This window comes from Abramis brama (assembly GCF_963993115.1).
Source record: "Abramis brama genome assembly, chromosome: 2".
NCBI lineage: Eukaryota > Metazoa > Chordata > Actinopteri > Cypriniformes > Leuciscidae > Abramis > Abramis brama.
In genome coordinates, this window is record NC_139964.1 from 49,548,856 (window position 1) to 49,562,238 (window position 13,383).

The window sequence follows — 13,383 nt, forward strand, 5'->3', positions numbered from 1 at the left end:
TGCAGGAGGAACTCAGGGTCTAAGGAGAACTCATCTGAGTGGAATAGCGCACGTATCCAGTCCATGGAGTGGAATGGTGCAGCAAGCAATGACACAGAGCAGGTCCTACTTACTGGCTAGTAGAAGCGAGTACATGAGAGGACACTGGCTCTACCCGGAGATATAGAATCTCGCGAATGTGTTGGGTGTTGCCCATCCTGCAGCTCTACAGATGTCTGTTAGCAAGGCGCCATGCGCTAAAGCCCAGGAGGAGGCCACACTCCGGGTGGAGTGTGTCCTCACCCCTAGGGGGCATGGACGACCCTGCGTCTGGTAAGCCAAGACAATGGCGTCCACTATGCAGTGAGACAACCTTTGCTTGGAGAGAGCCTTTCCCTTCAGCTTCCCACCAAAACAGACAAAGATCTTGTCTGATGTCCTGAAGAGGTCCCAAGAGGGTATGCAGGATTTAGATTTAGGATTTAGGAGAGGATTTAGTCTCCTCACCCCCCTCAGGAACCTGACGACCAGGTCATGCTGTCCCACTGTTTTTGACTCTACAAGTTCATGGTGCGCAGAGATCGCAGCCACGTAAACCTTCAGGGTGGAAGGAGACAGACTTCGTTCCAACCCTTCTTGGAGGAAGGAGAGCACTGACCCGATCAAGCATTTTCTGGGATCTTCTCGGTGAGAAGAACACCAGGTGACGAAGAGGTACCACTTCAGAGCATAGGCGTGTCTCGTGGACAAGGCCCTAGCAGAAGTGATGGTAGCCACCAACTGAGGTGGTAGGGTACTCAAACCTGTCGCGTCCCATCCAGAACCCACACATGCAGGTTCCACAGATCGGGACGTGGGTGCCAGAGGCTGCCCCGTCTTTGAGAAAGGAGGTCCTTCCTCAGAGGGATTGGCCAGGGAGGGGCTGTTGCGAGGAGCACCAGTTCGGAGAACCAAGTCCGGGTGGGCCAATAAGGCGCAACCAGAAGGACCTGCTCCTCATCCTCCCTGATCTTGCACTGGACCTGTGTAAGAAGGCTCACTGGGGGAAATGCATACTTGCGGAGGCCCTGCGGCCAGCTAAGGTAACTGGTACTCAGAGCGTGCCCTGTTGCCATGCCCATCTCGGGACTCGATCGTGAAGCCAGTGCTGAAGCGGTCTCAAATGAAGCATTCTACGCTCGCTCATAAGCTGCGTGTACATGGCGACAGAGTCGATTTCCGATTTCCATGCCGGAGCACCAGGTCCCTGTGTTCGCAAACCTACTCTCGAGAGTGAGCTAGAATCAGCCAGTCGTCGAGATAGTTCAGGATGCGAACCCTTTGTTGCCGGAGTGGCACAAGGGCTGCCTCGACGACTTTCGTGAAGACGCGAGGAGACAGGGCTAGCCCGAATGGAAGTACCGTGCACTGGTATGCCTGCCCCTCGAAAGCAAATCGAGGAAGAATGGAGACATGAAAGTACGCGTCCTTCAGGTCGATCGCTGCAAACTAATCAAACGGACGAACACATTTGAAAATGCGTTTGGCTGTCAACATCTTGAATGGAACATCATGAATGGGTTCGGTTCAAGATACGCAGGTCCAAGATTGGCCGTAACCCACCGCTCTTCTTGGGTACAATGAAGTAGGGGCCGTAGAAGCCGGACTTCATTTCGGCTGGAGGGACGGTCTTGATCGCACCCTTCACCAGTAGAGTGTCGACTTCCGCACGCATGACAGGGGCATTGCCACCCACCATGGTATAGCGGACTCCACGGAAGTGGGGAGGAGACCGTGCGAACTGAATCACATAGCCGAGCCTGATGGTTCTTGCGAGCCAGCGTGACAGTTTGGGAAGTTCTAGCCAGGCTCCCAAAAACTGAACCAGCGGGGTCATGTGAACCATAGACATACCCACTATGGGGCAGCGAGGCGGAATGACCGGCCCAGACGTCGGAGGTGGAGCGTCCTGGTGTGGGGGCATGGTCATATGCCGCATCCTGACAGAGGAGGCCAGGGAAAGACGAGCGTTCAACGGCGGCCACCTGGGGTCTGGCGACAGAGGGGGACGAGAGTGACGAGGTGGAGTGTCGCACACAACCATCCGTGGCTTCTGGGGGCTCAGAGATGGGAATGTCAGTTCTTTCTTTAACCAGATTGGGGTGCTGCCGGCCGTGAGGCCAGCGAGGAATGGAGAACAAAATATTCTTTTTTTAGGAAGGAGTGGCCCTGCTAGCACCTCCTGAGAAGAACTGAGGCCCATCTCTGAGCTGCCTGTATTAGGAGCGCCACTTCGGCTGGCGTTTGGCCGGCTGCAGGGTTGGTACAGGCTGGGGCGCCTTTCTGCGGCTACCTCCACGGCGCGGCCCGGGTGAAGGCTGCTGCTGGGGCCGGGCAGGAGGGGCGGGAGCCACAGGAGGGCGCCCTCAGCGGCGATCAGACTGAGGCATCTGAGCTGGCGGCTGGGTGGAGGCAGCAGCTGGCTGCCAGGGCAGAATATGTCACCTTCATTGCCCATAGAGCGAGGTCGGTAGCGGCACGCAGTTCTTCCATGAGCCCTGGATAAGCCCTACCCTCATGCATGTCTCTGAGCACCATGGCCTGGTAGACCTGGAGGATGGCCATAGCATGCAGTGAGGAGCAAACCTGCCCTGCAACTCTATAGATCTTCGCCACCAGAGTAGATGAAAACCTACAGGCTTTGGAGGGGCGCTTAGGGTCGCCACGCCAGGTGGAGGCGCTCTGGGGACACAGTTGTAACGCCACAGAATGCTCCACTGGGGGGACCCCAGTGTACCCTTTGGGTTAATCATCAAGCCTTCAGCGCTTATTACATGGCGGAGGTTTCCACACAAGCCCGATGCTCGCGGCTGCCTGGGAAAGCATGGCAGTCAGTTCTGGATCAGACTCGGGCAATGCTGGTACCCCCGAAGGAGACCTCACGGGTTGCAATGTGGAAGAGGGGGATGTGGCCTGGGGAGAATTCATCGGGTTGTTCCACATCGTCAGCCGCAGATGACCCTGGCCACCAGCCAAAGTATCCCCTCTCGTGGAGAGAATAGATTGGGGTGTGTCAGAGGGGACTCTGCTAAGGAGGTCATTGAGTTTCGATCGCAACATTGCGATAGTCATGTTCCCGCAATGAGAACATGACGCATCCACGAATGCTGCCTGAGCGTGATTTAAGCCCAAACACGCCAGGCAGTGTTTGTGCCCATCAGCAGAATTAATCTGTCTACCGCACCCAGAAAAACACGGGTGAGACATCTTTAAAACAGTAGTGCTGAAGCGCCCATGGAGAAAACACACACTGTTGGCAGATCACTGCACAGACCAGCAGCAGGAATGAGATCTCGCTGGAACACGCCGTCACACCACAACCGCGAAGTGTCGCTTGTCTCGTATCTAGAACTCATAGACAGCTTACAGAGGAGCGCTGCTCCTTTTATACCCACGCGGTGGGGCGGATTTGTTCTATGCAAATTCCGCAGACCCATGGCATTGTTTTGCCAATTGGCTCGTTTTGTAAGAACTTGAAGGGGATAGGCTTCTAAGCAAAACCCCATTTCGTTAGTCACTGACGTAACTCGGAGTGACTGAACGAAAGGGAACAGGTTTGTAGTATTACAAGCAGACTGCGAAAATACTTCAATGGGAGTAAAAGGTGAACATATTTTATATTCAGCATTCATCCAGTCGGTTTTATCTTTTTCCTGATTCCAATATTTAACTATTTTTGCCATAGCAAATGACAAATGATAAAGTCTACAATCAGGAAAACCCAGCCCTCCTCTTAAGGTGCAATTAACTTGTTTAGATTAATTATTGCCCTTTTCCCATCCCACAAAGTTTTTTTCATTAAAATGTCAAATTGTTAAAAAAAATTAAGTAGGTATTTTAATCGGAAGCATCATTAGGACATAGTTAAGCTGGGGGGCTATCACCATCTTAATAATACAGATTTTTCCCCAAAGAGTCAGTTTGATTTTCTCCCACTTCTCCAGGTTAGTTTTGAACATCTGTAGTGGTGGGTGTAAATTGAGTGCTATTATTTCCTCCTAAATATTTCATTCCCTTAGGGACCCATTTAAATTTAAACTCTTCTACCATAACTGGTAAACATGAATTGGAATGGGGGGTAGCTTCAGATTTATTCCAGTTGACAGTGTAACCTGACAATTTTGAGAAGGATTGTATAACATCCATTAGCTGTGTTAAAGAGGTCAGAGGATCAGTTATGACTGCAAAAATGTCATCTGCATCTAGTAAGAGTTTATGTTCTTTATCTCCTGCTTTCACTCCTCTAATCCCAGAGTGTGGATTTACTTATTGTAAAGTTAACAAAAGTTATCATGAGCACTGTAATGTTTAAAGCAGATGTCTTAACAAATGTAAGTAGACTGGGACGATTTTGAAACGAGCCGTTCATTCATAAATATGTAAAATCACAGTGAAAATACTAAATTAATAACTTTTTTTACAACAGAAATGAACCATCACTGAACTTACTTAAGACTATGACACTATTTTATTCTAGATTTGTTGTACAGCCGAAACAAACTTTGTTGCATTATTTTTTCTGTTATCACTGTAAAGCTGCTTTGAAACAATCTGTATTGTAATAAGCACTATATAAATAAAGGTGACTTGACTTGTAATACGGGGAAATCAAGCAATGAATATTTGCTTGCAATAGCAATGTAATTTATATTATACTGTATATTCCATGTTTTTACTCTGCATGTCCATTTGTGTGATGTCTGTACTGCAATGGAAGCTATTTGTGTTCATGGCCCCACCAAGCAAGCGTACATCTCTCTGGTCACTTAAATGATGGTTCTATCAGTATATTTTGACGTGAGAGAGCAACTCCCCATTCCCACACTGAAGAGACTGATATGGACCCTTCTCAAAGTACCTGCCTCCCCATATCTGGACACAACAACAAACTCAAGTGGACTAATGCTCTTCTACCACAGGTTCTCACTAGAACCCAGAGAACTTGAAGCAGGAACTTTTAGATTCCTTGTAAACTGAAAGAGAAAAAGGCTGAAGAAGAAGAGGAGACGGGAGAGGAGGAGGAGGAGGGAGATGTGTGGGACCTCCTGTATGTTAAGTGGAATTCAAGTCCAGGGTGCTGAGCAGGGAGAGTGGTGGGGCACTGGCTCCTTGACGGAACCGACCAGACTCAGCAGACACCAAGCAAGACAGGCACGTAAGACAAATCTTCTCCAAATCTGTCCTTCAGTGGCTGTCTTTGTCTATATCTGTTTGTGTTTTTCTTTTTCTTCACCTCTCCACTGATGATTATTATTGTCTAATGTTATTTAATGAAAGAAATTTAAAAAACATTTTTAATTTAATGCATTATATACTGAACCTTCAATACCTCTAATAGGATGAATATAATTATAACAATATAAAATATAAATTAAAAATATATTTGAAACTTGATCATTTGGCTGGTTTGTAAGGTACTTGCTTGGATGAGTATGTCTTGACTGTTAAAGTGCCTGGACAGAAATAACCAACCAATTCTGGAATAGGGTTTTCACACTGGCCTTCCCTTGCTATACAAGGCAATGTATCGTCTGATTATGCTGATATTCTGTAAACGTGCATACATTTCCTCACAGACTGAAACACTCAAGGATTGTTCGGTTTTGATGTTGGATGTGGAGAGCTGTCTAAATATGCAATTAGAAGACTGCAGAAAGTGATTTTTTTTTTCTTAAATGGATCATCATTTGTCAATACTGTTAATGGTTTGGGATGGATGAGGCAAGCCATATGCTTAAACACATTTGAGAGCTTCTTAAATAATAGTGCAATAGTGCAGTTGTCCTCAAGCCACTGGTTTGATAGGCACCAGCATGTGTCAGTAGAGATTTGTCATACGATCCCTTGGTGAGGAGCCCTGACTCCATTAAATGGACACCACCCCCATACGACTTTTTTTTTCTTTTTTTTTTTTTACAAAGTCGTAAAGATAGATTTTCTCCATTTTCTCCAGAACAACTTGAGGCATTGCCTCGTGCTTTTTTTTATTTATTTAAAGCTTTATTAATGCAGTCAGAATTGTTTTGATTTAAATGTGTCTGATAAGAGACAAGATTGGTGGAATTCATTTTAAATTAGTGAATTAAAAATGGTTAGACCTAAAGTTTGAATGAGTTTCAAATAACCCAGCTAACAATGTTCTACTGAGGCTTGTGTGATGAAGTTTTTAAGGATTTATAGAGTTAAACAGAGAAATTGATCATTGTAAGCTAATAGACGATAAAAGACCTCACTTAATTTAAATGTTCTTATCTAAACTGCACTTCAATAAAACAATACAATATTGAAATGTCATGATAGTACATTATCTTATCAATACTTTGAAATAATAGTTGGTGTCTAAACACAGTATGGTAATTACGTATGAGATGACTAATGCAAATTTCAAGGTGCACTATGGCCACATATACAAATTTCAGGAGTTACAACCGCATTTAAAGGGTTAGTTCACCCAAAAATGAAAATTCTGTCAGTAATTACTCACCCTCATGTTGTTCCAACCCCGTAAGACTTTCGTTCATCTTCGGAACACAATTTAAGATATTTTTGATGAAATCTGAGAGCTGGCTCACTTCTAATTTCATTCTGCCGGCTAAAGTTAGTAAAAAAATTGTTAAAATAGTCCAAGTGACTACAGTGGCTCAACTTTAAGTTTATCAAGCGACGAGAATACATTTTGTATGCAAAAAACAAACAAAAATAAATAATATTCATTTTCTTTTGTGCGGGCTTCTGACGTGAGTTCACGAAAGCGCCACGACGGATGTGCGAGAACTGAGAAGATGATGCAGATGGGTCTCGATATAGTGTTTAAAATGGTTCTAAAGTGTGCATTTCAGGGATGTCTGAATCGTGAGAAACCAACGAGAAAACGTAAAAGTGGCTTACCAATGCTGCAAAATGAATGGCTTACCTTTCACACTTTCCCATCAAATGATCGTGATTCCCATCATCTTCTCAGTTCTCGCACATGTGTTGTGGCGCTCTCATGACCTCATGTCAGAGGCCCACACAGAAGAAAATGAATAGTTGAATAAAGTCATTATTTTATGGGGGGGTTTTTGTGCAAAATGTATTCTCGTCGCTTGATAAACTTGATAAATGTCGCTTGATAAACTTAAGGTTGAGCCACTGTAGTCACTGTAGTCACTTGGACTATTTTAACAATGTTTTACTAACTTTTAGTAGTCGGCAGAATGAAATTACATAGACGCCTATGAAGGAGTGAGCTAGCTCTCAGATTTCATCAAAAATATCTTAAATTATGTTCCGAAGATGAAAGAAAGTTTAACGAGTTTGGAATAACATGAGGGTGAGTAATTACTGACAGAATTTTCATTTTTGGGTGAACTAACCCTTTAAATATGGGAGCGAATCCCCTAAATTATTGTTTTGTGTGTGTATAGAACTGAACTCACTCTCGAAATTATGATGACTGACACTGTGGTAACCATAGCAACGTTCTGGCATCTCGCACGTTTGATATCCGTTATTTTTTACCAAAGTAATATTACAGCGACCAAAGACTTGTTATGTTCAATGAACACTAAACCACCGTCGGCTGAGCCGTCTTGTTTTGTTTATGTGTGAAAGCACGCTCTTTAAGTGTTGCCACTTATGTCCACTTATTATAAGCAACGTGTATTAAGTATCTTTGGACATGTTGTTTGGACTTGGCTCATATAGCGATCCAGTTTAGTGCAGGTTGCATTATTTTGGTATTTGGAAATAAGTTTATTATGGGCTTGATCTTATTTGTGTTTTTCTTTCTAGCAAGATCTGGCAACACTAATGAGTCAAGACATTTCTTGTTCCCTGTGATTTCTTGCACCGCGTGTACAGAAGAGAGACACAACTTTGATACACATTTAAAAACATCATTAACAATTAGTTGTTCACTTCAGTTCCGTACACACTGCATAGAATGTGTGTAAATGTGGTTGTCCCTCTCGTAAATTGCTGAACTGTGTGCTTACAGAACAGGATTAAGTACTAAAAGGTTAACTTACCACTGAATTTACCTGCACTGTGTATGTGGCCTATGAGCCCATGCTGCATCATGTTGTCCCAAATGCATTAATGTATGAATTTCTAAATAATTCCTATATTGTGTTATGAATTTCCATTCTTCATCATTTTCATGCCATTTTATTTATATATTTATTTGTCATGAATTTTCTTTCACAGGACTAAGACGGAGTGTGGTACAGTCAGCGAGACAGCTGAAAAAAGCCAACTCTAAAAGTAAACATAACACTTTGCTTTTTACTGCTGCCAAAACAAGGGTGTGTTGATGTTCAAGAAGTGTTAACAAAGGGTCAGAAGGTTCACACTGGTTAGTTACGGTATATCTTCTAGAAGACAGATTTCAGGACAAGAATGAGTTTGTACACTTCAAAGTAAATCAGGACGTCAGATTGCCACGCTCTTCAAAAAATTATTCTGAGAAGACGACTGATCAGAACCAACGGACTGTTTTGAGCTACATCAGAATTTTTAAGCACAGGCCGAGTATAAGTTGGAAACAATGGAGCCACAGACAAAAGGCAAGGGAGTCTTTATGTTTGCCAAGAGGCGTCAAAGGATGGATGATCTTTCTGCAGAACAAGAGGAAATGAGACGAAAAGGCATACCAGTGGATGCAGTTGTGGAACCAGTAGGTGAAATTGTAAAGCGTCCTCCGCAAGAAGAAAGTACACAAGCCCCACAAGATGTCTATGAAAGACAACCACAGCAGTATCAAGAGCAGCCAATTCAGCAACAGATGTTGCCACAATCAGCAAATGGTATGAATGGTCTGGATCCATACCAAGGATTGGCTGTTCCCAGACCCCTTGTTCCCAACAGAACTGCTAAGCCCTTCCTTGGTGGTCATAGTCAAGGCCAAAAAACTTTTTCACCAGTCAGAGGTGTCTCAAGCCCAACACCTAAGAAACTTGAAAACATATTCAAAGTTAATGTTCCAGTAAACACAACCCCACAAGTTTGGTCCCCCACATCAGACATCATTGCTTCACGTGATGAACGTATTGCTATACCTGCAATTAAAAGGAGGATCCTACCAGAAACTAAAAGGAGAGGAGCAATCAAGGCAGACTTAAAAGAAATGACCCTGCTTCAAAAGAAAGGAGATCAGAAGTCTTTAACAGAGTCAGTTCCAGAAGAGGACTTTCTCAGTCTGGGTGCTGAAGCATGCAATTTCATGCAAGCTCCAAAGATCAAGCAGAAAAACCCTCCACCTGTCCTACCCAAACCTGTTATCAACCCAGCTCACCCTCCCTGGTCCGCAGAGGGCCGTGCCATCTCTAGGAGTCCCCTTGCAGCATCAAGCTTAGTTCCAGTTATGGGGCACACCCAGGTACATGCAGTACCCCAACAAAACCCACCAAAGCTACAGCCTGCTGGAAAAGCCCGGCCCTCATTATCATCTCAACCGATATCACAGCAGGCATCACCTGCTTGGGTTCCATCCCACTCACCAGATCTGCATCAATCAGCCTGGACTCCAAAACCACATCAGGCACATAAACCAGATTCACTCCATGCTGGTGCTTCCCAGTTTAAAACATCAAGGTCACAAAATGATGGTAACTCTGTTGCATCTTGTCCACCCCAACACCTGGGCACATATGTTCAGGCATCTAAGGCTCCATCAGCTTCTCCTAAAGGGTATTCATCAGATGCAGGTGATTCTGAGGGGCTGAACCTTAAAGGAAAAGGAGCTGAACTGTTTGCTCGTAGACAGTCCCGTATGGAAAAATTTGTGGTGGACGATGAGACTGTGCGAGCCAACAAGGCAAGATCCTCATCGCCAACAATTTCAATGCCAAGTACTTGGAAATACTCTTCTAATGTCCGTGCCCCACCTCCAGTGTCCTACAATCCTATTTTGTCCCCCTTTTATCCTCTTGCAGCAGTTAAACAACCCCCTCCTTCAACTAGTCCAAAGATAAAGCCTAAAGCAAGCAAGGAGAAGATGAAACCACCACCCAAACATCTCAATGTTCTGGACATTATGAAACATCAGCCTTACCAACTGAACTCCTCACTTTTTACCTACAACTCCACTCTAGAGGCTAAGGAAGCAGTTTCCCCTGAAGAGTCTAAACAAACTTCTTATCAACCCCCTACCAGTTTTAAGACCCAGTCCTTCGCTTATGAGCCATCTACAACATTCTCTTCATCCCCAAATAGTTTTTTCAAAAGTTCACAGCCAGTTCTAAAGCCATCTAAAGCCACTGGAGAGGTAAGTGTTCCATACCCATTTGTCCATCAGTCTACATCAAATGAGGCAACCATTGTTCCACGACAATTAGATGGGAAACGGCAGTCTATGTATGATGGCCCCAGAAACATCTCCAATGCTCCTGGAAGCACTGGGGCCAATCTTTTTGTAGGGTCTTCTTTACCCATGAAAAATGAATATGCTTCACGATGTGCATTACCAGTGACTCCAAGACCAAAGTTTTCAGCCAAAAAGTCAAACACTGGCAAGCAATGGAAACCAATAATTTTACAACTTTAGGTCATGACATGCTTTTTATATTATTTTAATGTCTCTTGATTCACTTTTAATGTTAGTAAAGTTAGTAAAAAAAAAATGTTGGCACAAAAAAAATTAAAAATAGAATAGAATATACATGAAAAACATTTTGTTTTGGCAGATTCAAAAAATGCTGTTTTTGCAGTTAGGAGGGATTTTTGTGGTCTGAAATTTTTTTTTATAGTACAATGTCAAAGGATCAAAGAAAGTTTGATTCCTCATGTAATGACCCTTTTAATGATACTTTCTAGATAAATGCTTAAGATAATAATTTCATACATTATAGAACAGTCCTACAATTTATAGCATACATTGATTTGATTAGATTTGATTAGTTTCACAATTTTATTTTGATTTCCATGTGAATGACAGTTGCATTTATTTTTATCTGTATTTTGTAAAAAAAGAAAAGAAAAAAGAAACCTGATAAATATTTTCTCATTATGCCAAGTGGCCCTGGATTGTGAAAAGGAATTTACATTTCTGATATGTGTGGCCAGGCAAAGCACCAATGAAATAATGAGTGTTAAAAGCATTAGGTGCTACATTTTGGCTACAGTTCCAAATCAACATACTAGATCTCCCCCTGGACTGAGTCTCCTTTGCAATTCTGTCAGACCTCTAATTCATTCTTATGTACTTTGTAAATTAATTATTTGTACTGTATTTAGCAGACTGTTCAAATGCAGAAAACAAAGGATGGGTGTACAGAATACTTTTAACATTAATTTGTACTAATTCAAATATAAATCTGAACAATGTTTCTTCTGTTCTTGTTTCTTCTTTCCCTTGCACTTCTTGATGTCTCCCTTTAATAAATATCTCCATCAGCTCTGTCTCACTTAATGCTTTCTGTGCTCTCTATTTGCTTTTCTTTACCAATTTTACCACAGTTCTCTTTCTGGTATTTCCATATTGCTCATGTTACTCTACCTGCTTTCTATCTTAATTTTCTGCAAAGACCAGTCCTTAAATGAAACACCTTCAGTGTAATAAAAATACACCTTGGGTCAATAAGTTCTAAATTAAGTTCTAAATTTTAAACTTAAATTATGTGATTTTGCATTGGCATACCATATTTGAACAGTGTTGACGAGTGTATTCTTTATTCTGTCCGAATAATTCTGTTCTTCACAGATTGTTGAAATACTATGGGTAGCTTTTCTTAACTCTGCACGTAGCTCATTTTAAATATAGCTCTCGCTCCACCATGTGTGCAACACACAAACCCTAATAAGACACCATCTCTGCTTAGCAATCTGATAGGTCTTACACTTATTAACTAGTCAAGTGCCTTTAACTAGAGGTAAGTGCTGAAATAACCCCATCCCCAACTCAATCATCATGTTCTAATGACGACACTAGAACACAGCATGGCAATGCTGTCATGACACAGGCAATGTCATAATTTTTTAGATAATAATTTGGAGATTGTGTTCAGAGCTTACTTTATGACATGCAGACATTTCTTTTTTTCCTCCAATGAAGTCCCCCCACCTTCCCAAACTGAGTATAGACTTTTGTAGTTAAGTTACAAAGTTATGTAAAATCAAAAATATTTCAGGATGACTGTTTGAAAAATAGAAGAAAGAAATCATAATCACAATATTTGTCAAATATATAGGCCTATATTTTTATTATTATATGATTGTGTTAAATGTGATTAATGTTTTTATTTTATTTTAATTATATATAATTCAATTACATACATTTTACATGTCTACATACAATAATTTACAATTATTACATGTCTCTATTAACTGATATTCATATTTATATTTTAAAAAATGTACTCTTATCAAGAGTGTCACCACTCTCAAAAATGTTGTGACAGTCTAATTATAAATCATGACGACTAATTATAACCACAGAATTAATCCAGTGCCAACCAACCCCAGTAGTCAAACAACCCTGGCCTCCCCTAACCTAAAATAAGCGCTATGTCTCTATAGAGCATTTACAGACACTGTCCAGATGAGGGCAGTCTAAATGCATGTAATAATTTATATTTTGTTTGGGGTAAAAAGTCTTGTTAGAAATCCAAAAGCATCAAGAGTTTCTTTATGTTACAAACTAAATCTGTGATTACTTGATAAGGCTCATGAGTCAACTACTGTGTCAAGTTGTTTTACTAGAACTAATAAGTGAATGTCCTTCTGTCTTGCTCTGTAGGGATTCAGCAGGAGCCAGTCATTGTCTTTTCCTCAGAGACTGTCCTATGTGTCTTCCGCTTTCCCTGTATCCACCTCAGGTGTCCATCCAACACGTGAATCAATGAACAGACAATATTCTTGGTCGGAGCAGCCCAAAAAACTACTTCCTTCTATGGAGGCAGTTGCTCGAAGCTCCTTTGTTCTCGATGAGGTCAAAATGTCTGCTACTCATAGAAAATCACTACCAGAAACGCCAGCAGAATGGAAGCAAAGAGTATTCTATGAGTTAGCTGGTTGCCCACAGGAGATGGTGCCTGTAATAGCTGTTACATCCCCTACTAACAGCTTTTCTTCAGTGCCAAAATAACCCATTGTATATGGGACGCCTTTCCATTCTTTCCAGCCTCTGGTGACCAGCAACAGGTATAGCAAGGGTAGTTCTCTGCCAAGTGATTCCACACATCACACAAACTATACACAAACTATCCATTATCCACAATCCACAGTCAGTTGGAAACTGTAATCAAAATATTATTGTGATTGATCAAAATAAATAGAATAGCTAAATGGGGCTTTATGAGTTGATATTTGAATTGATTCATTACAGAAGTTTTAGGAAATTTGTTATTCAGTAAAAACTAAAATATAAAATTTGTCGTTTTGTTCACT

General features: G+C 42.2%; 1 protein-coding gene across 2 annotated transcripts; it reads left to right on the plus strand.

The window, feature by feature from the left end:
- Window positions 1–4,901: 4,901 nt before the first annotated feature.
- Window positions 4,902–11,397, plus strand: synpo2b (synaptopodin 2b). 2 transcript variants are annotated; one of them, XM_084099790.1, is made up of 2 exons: window positions 4,902–5,173; window positions 8,206–11,397. In XM_084099790.1, the coding sequence occupies exon 2, from the start codon at window positions 8,546–8,548 to the stop codon at window positions 10,541–10,543; it is 1,998 nt and encodes a 665-aa protein (XP_083955916.1). In that variant the 5' UTR covers window positions 4,902–5,173; window positions 8,206–8,545; the 3' UTR covers window positions 10,544–11,397. The 2 variants fall into 2 exon arrangements, with proteins under 2 accessions (XP_083955916.1, XP_083955917.1); XM_084099791.1 differs by having other exon boundaries at window positions 4,908–5,169.
- The last annotated feature ends 1,986 nt before the right edge of the window (window positions 11,398–13,383 follow it).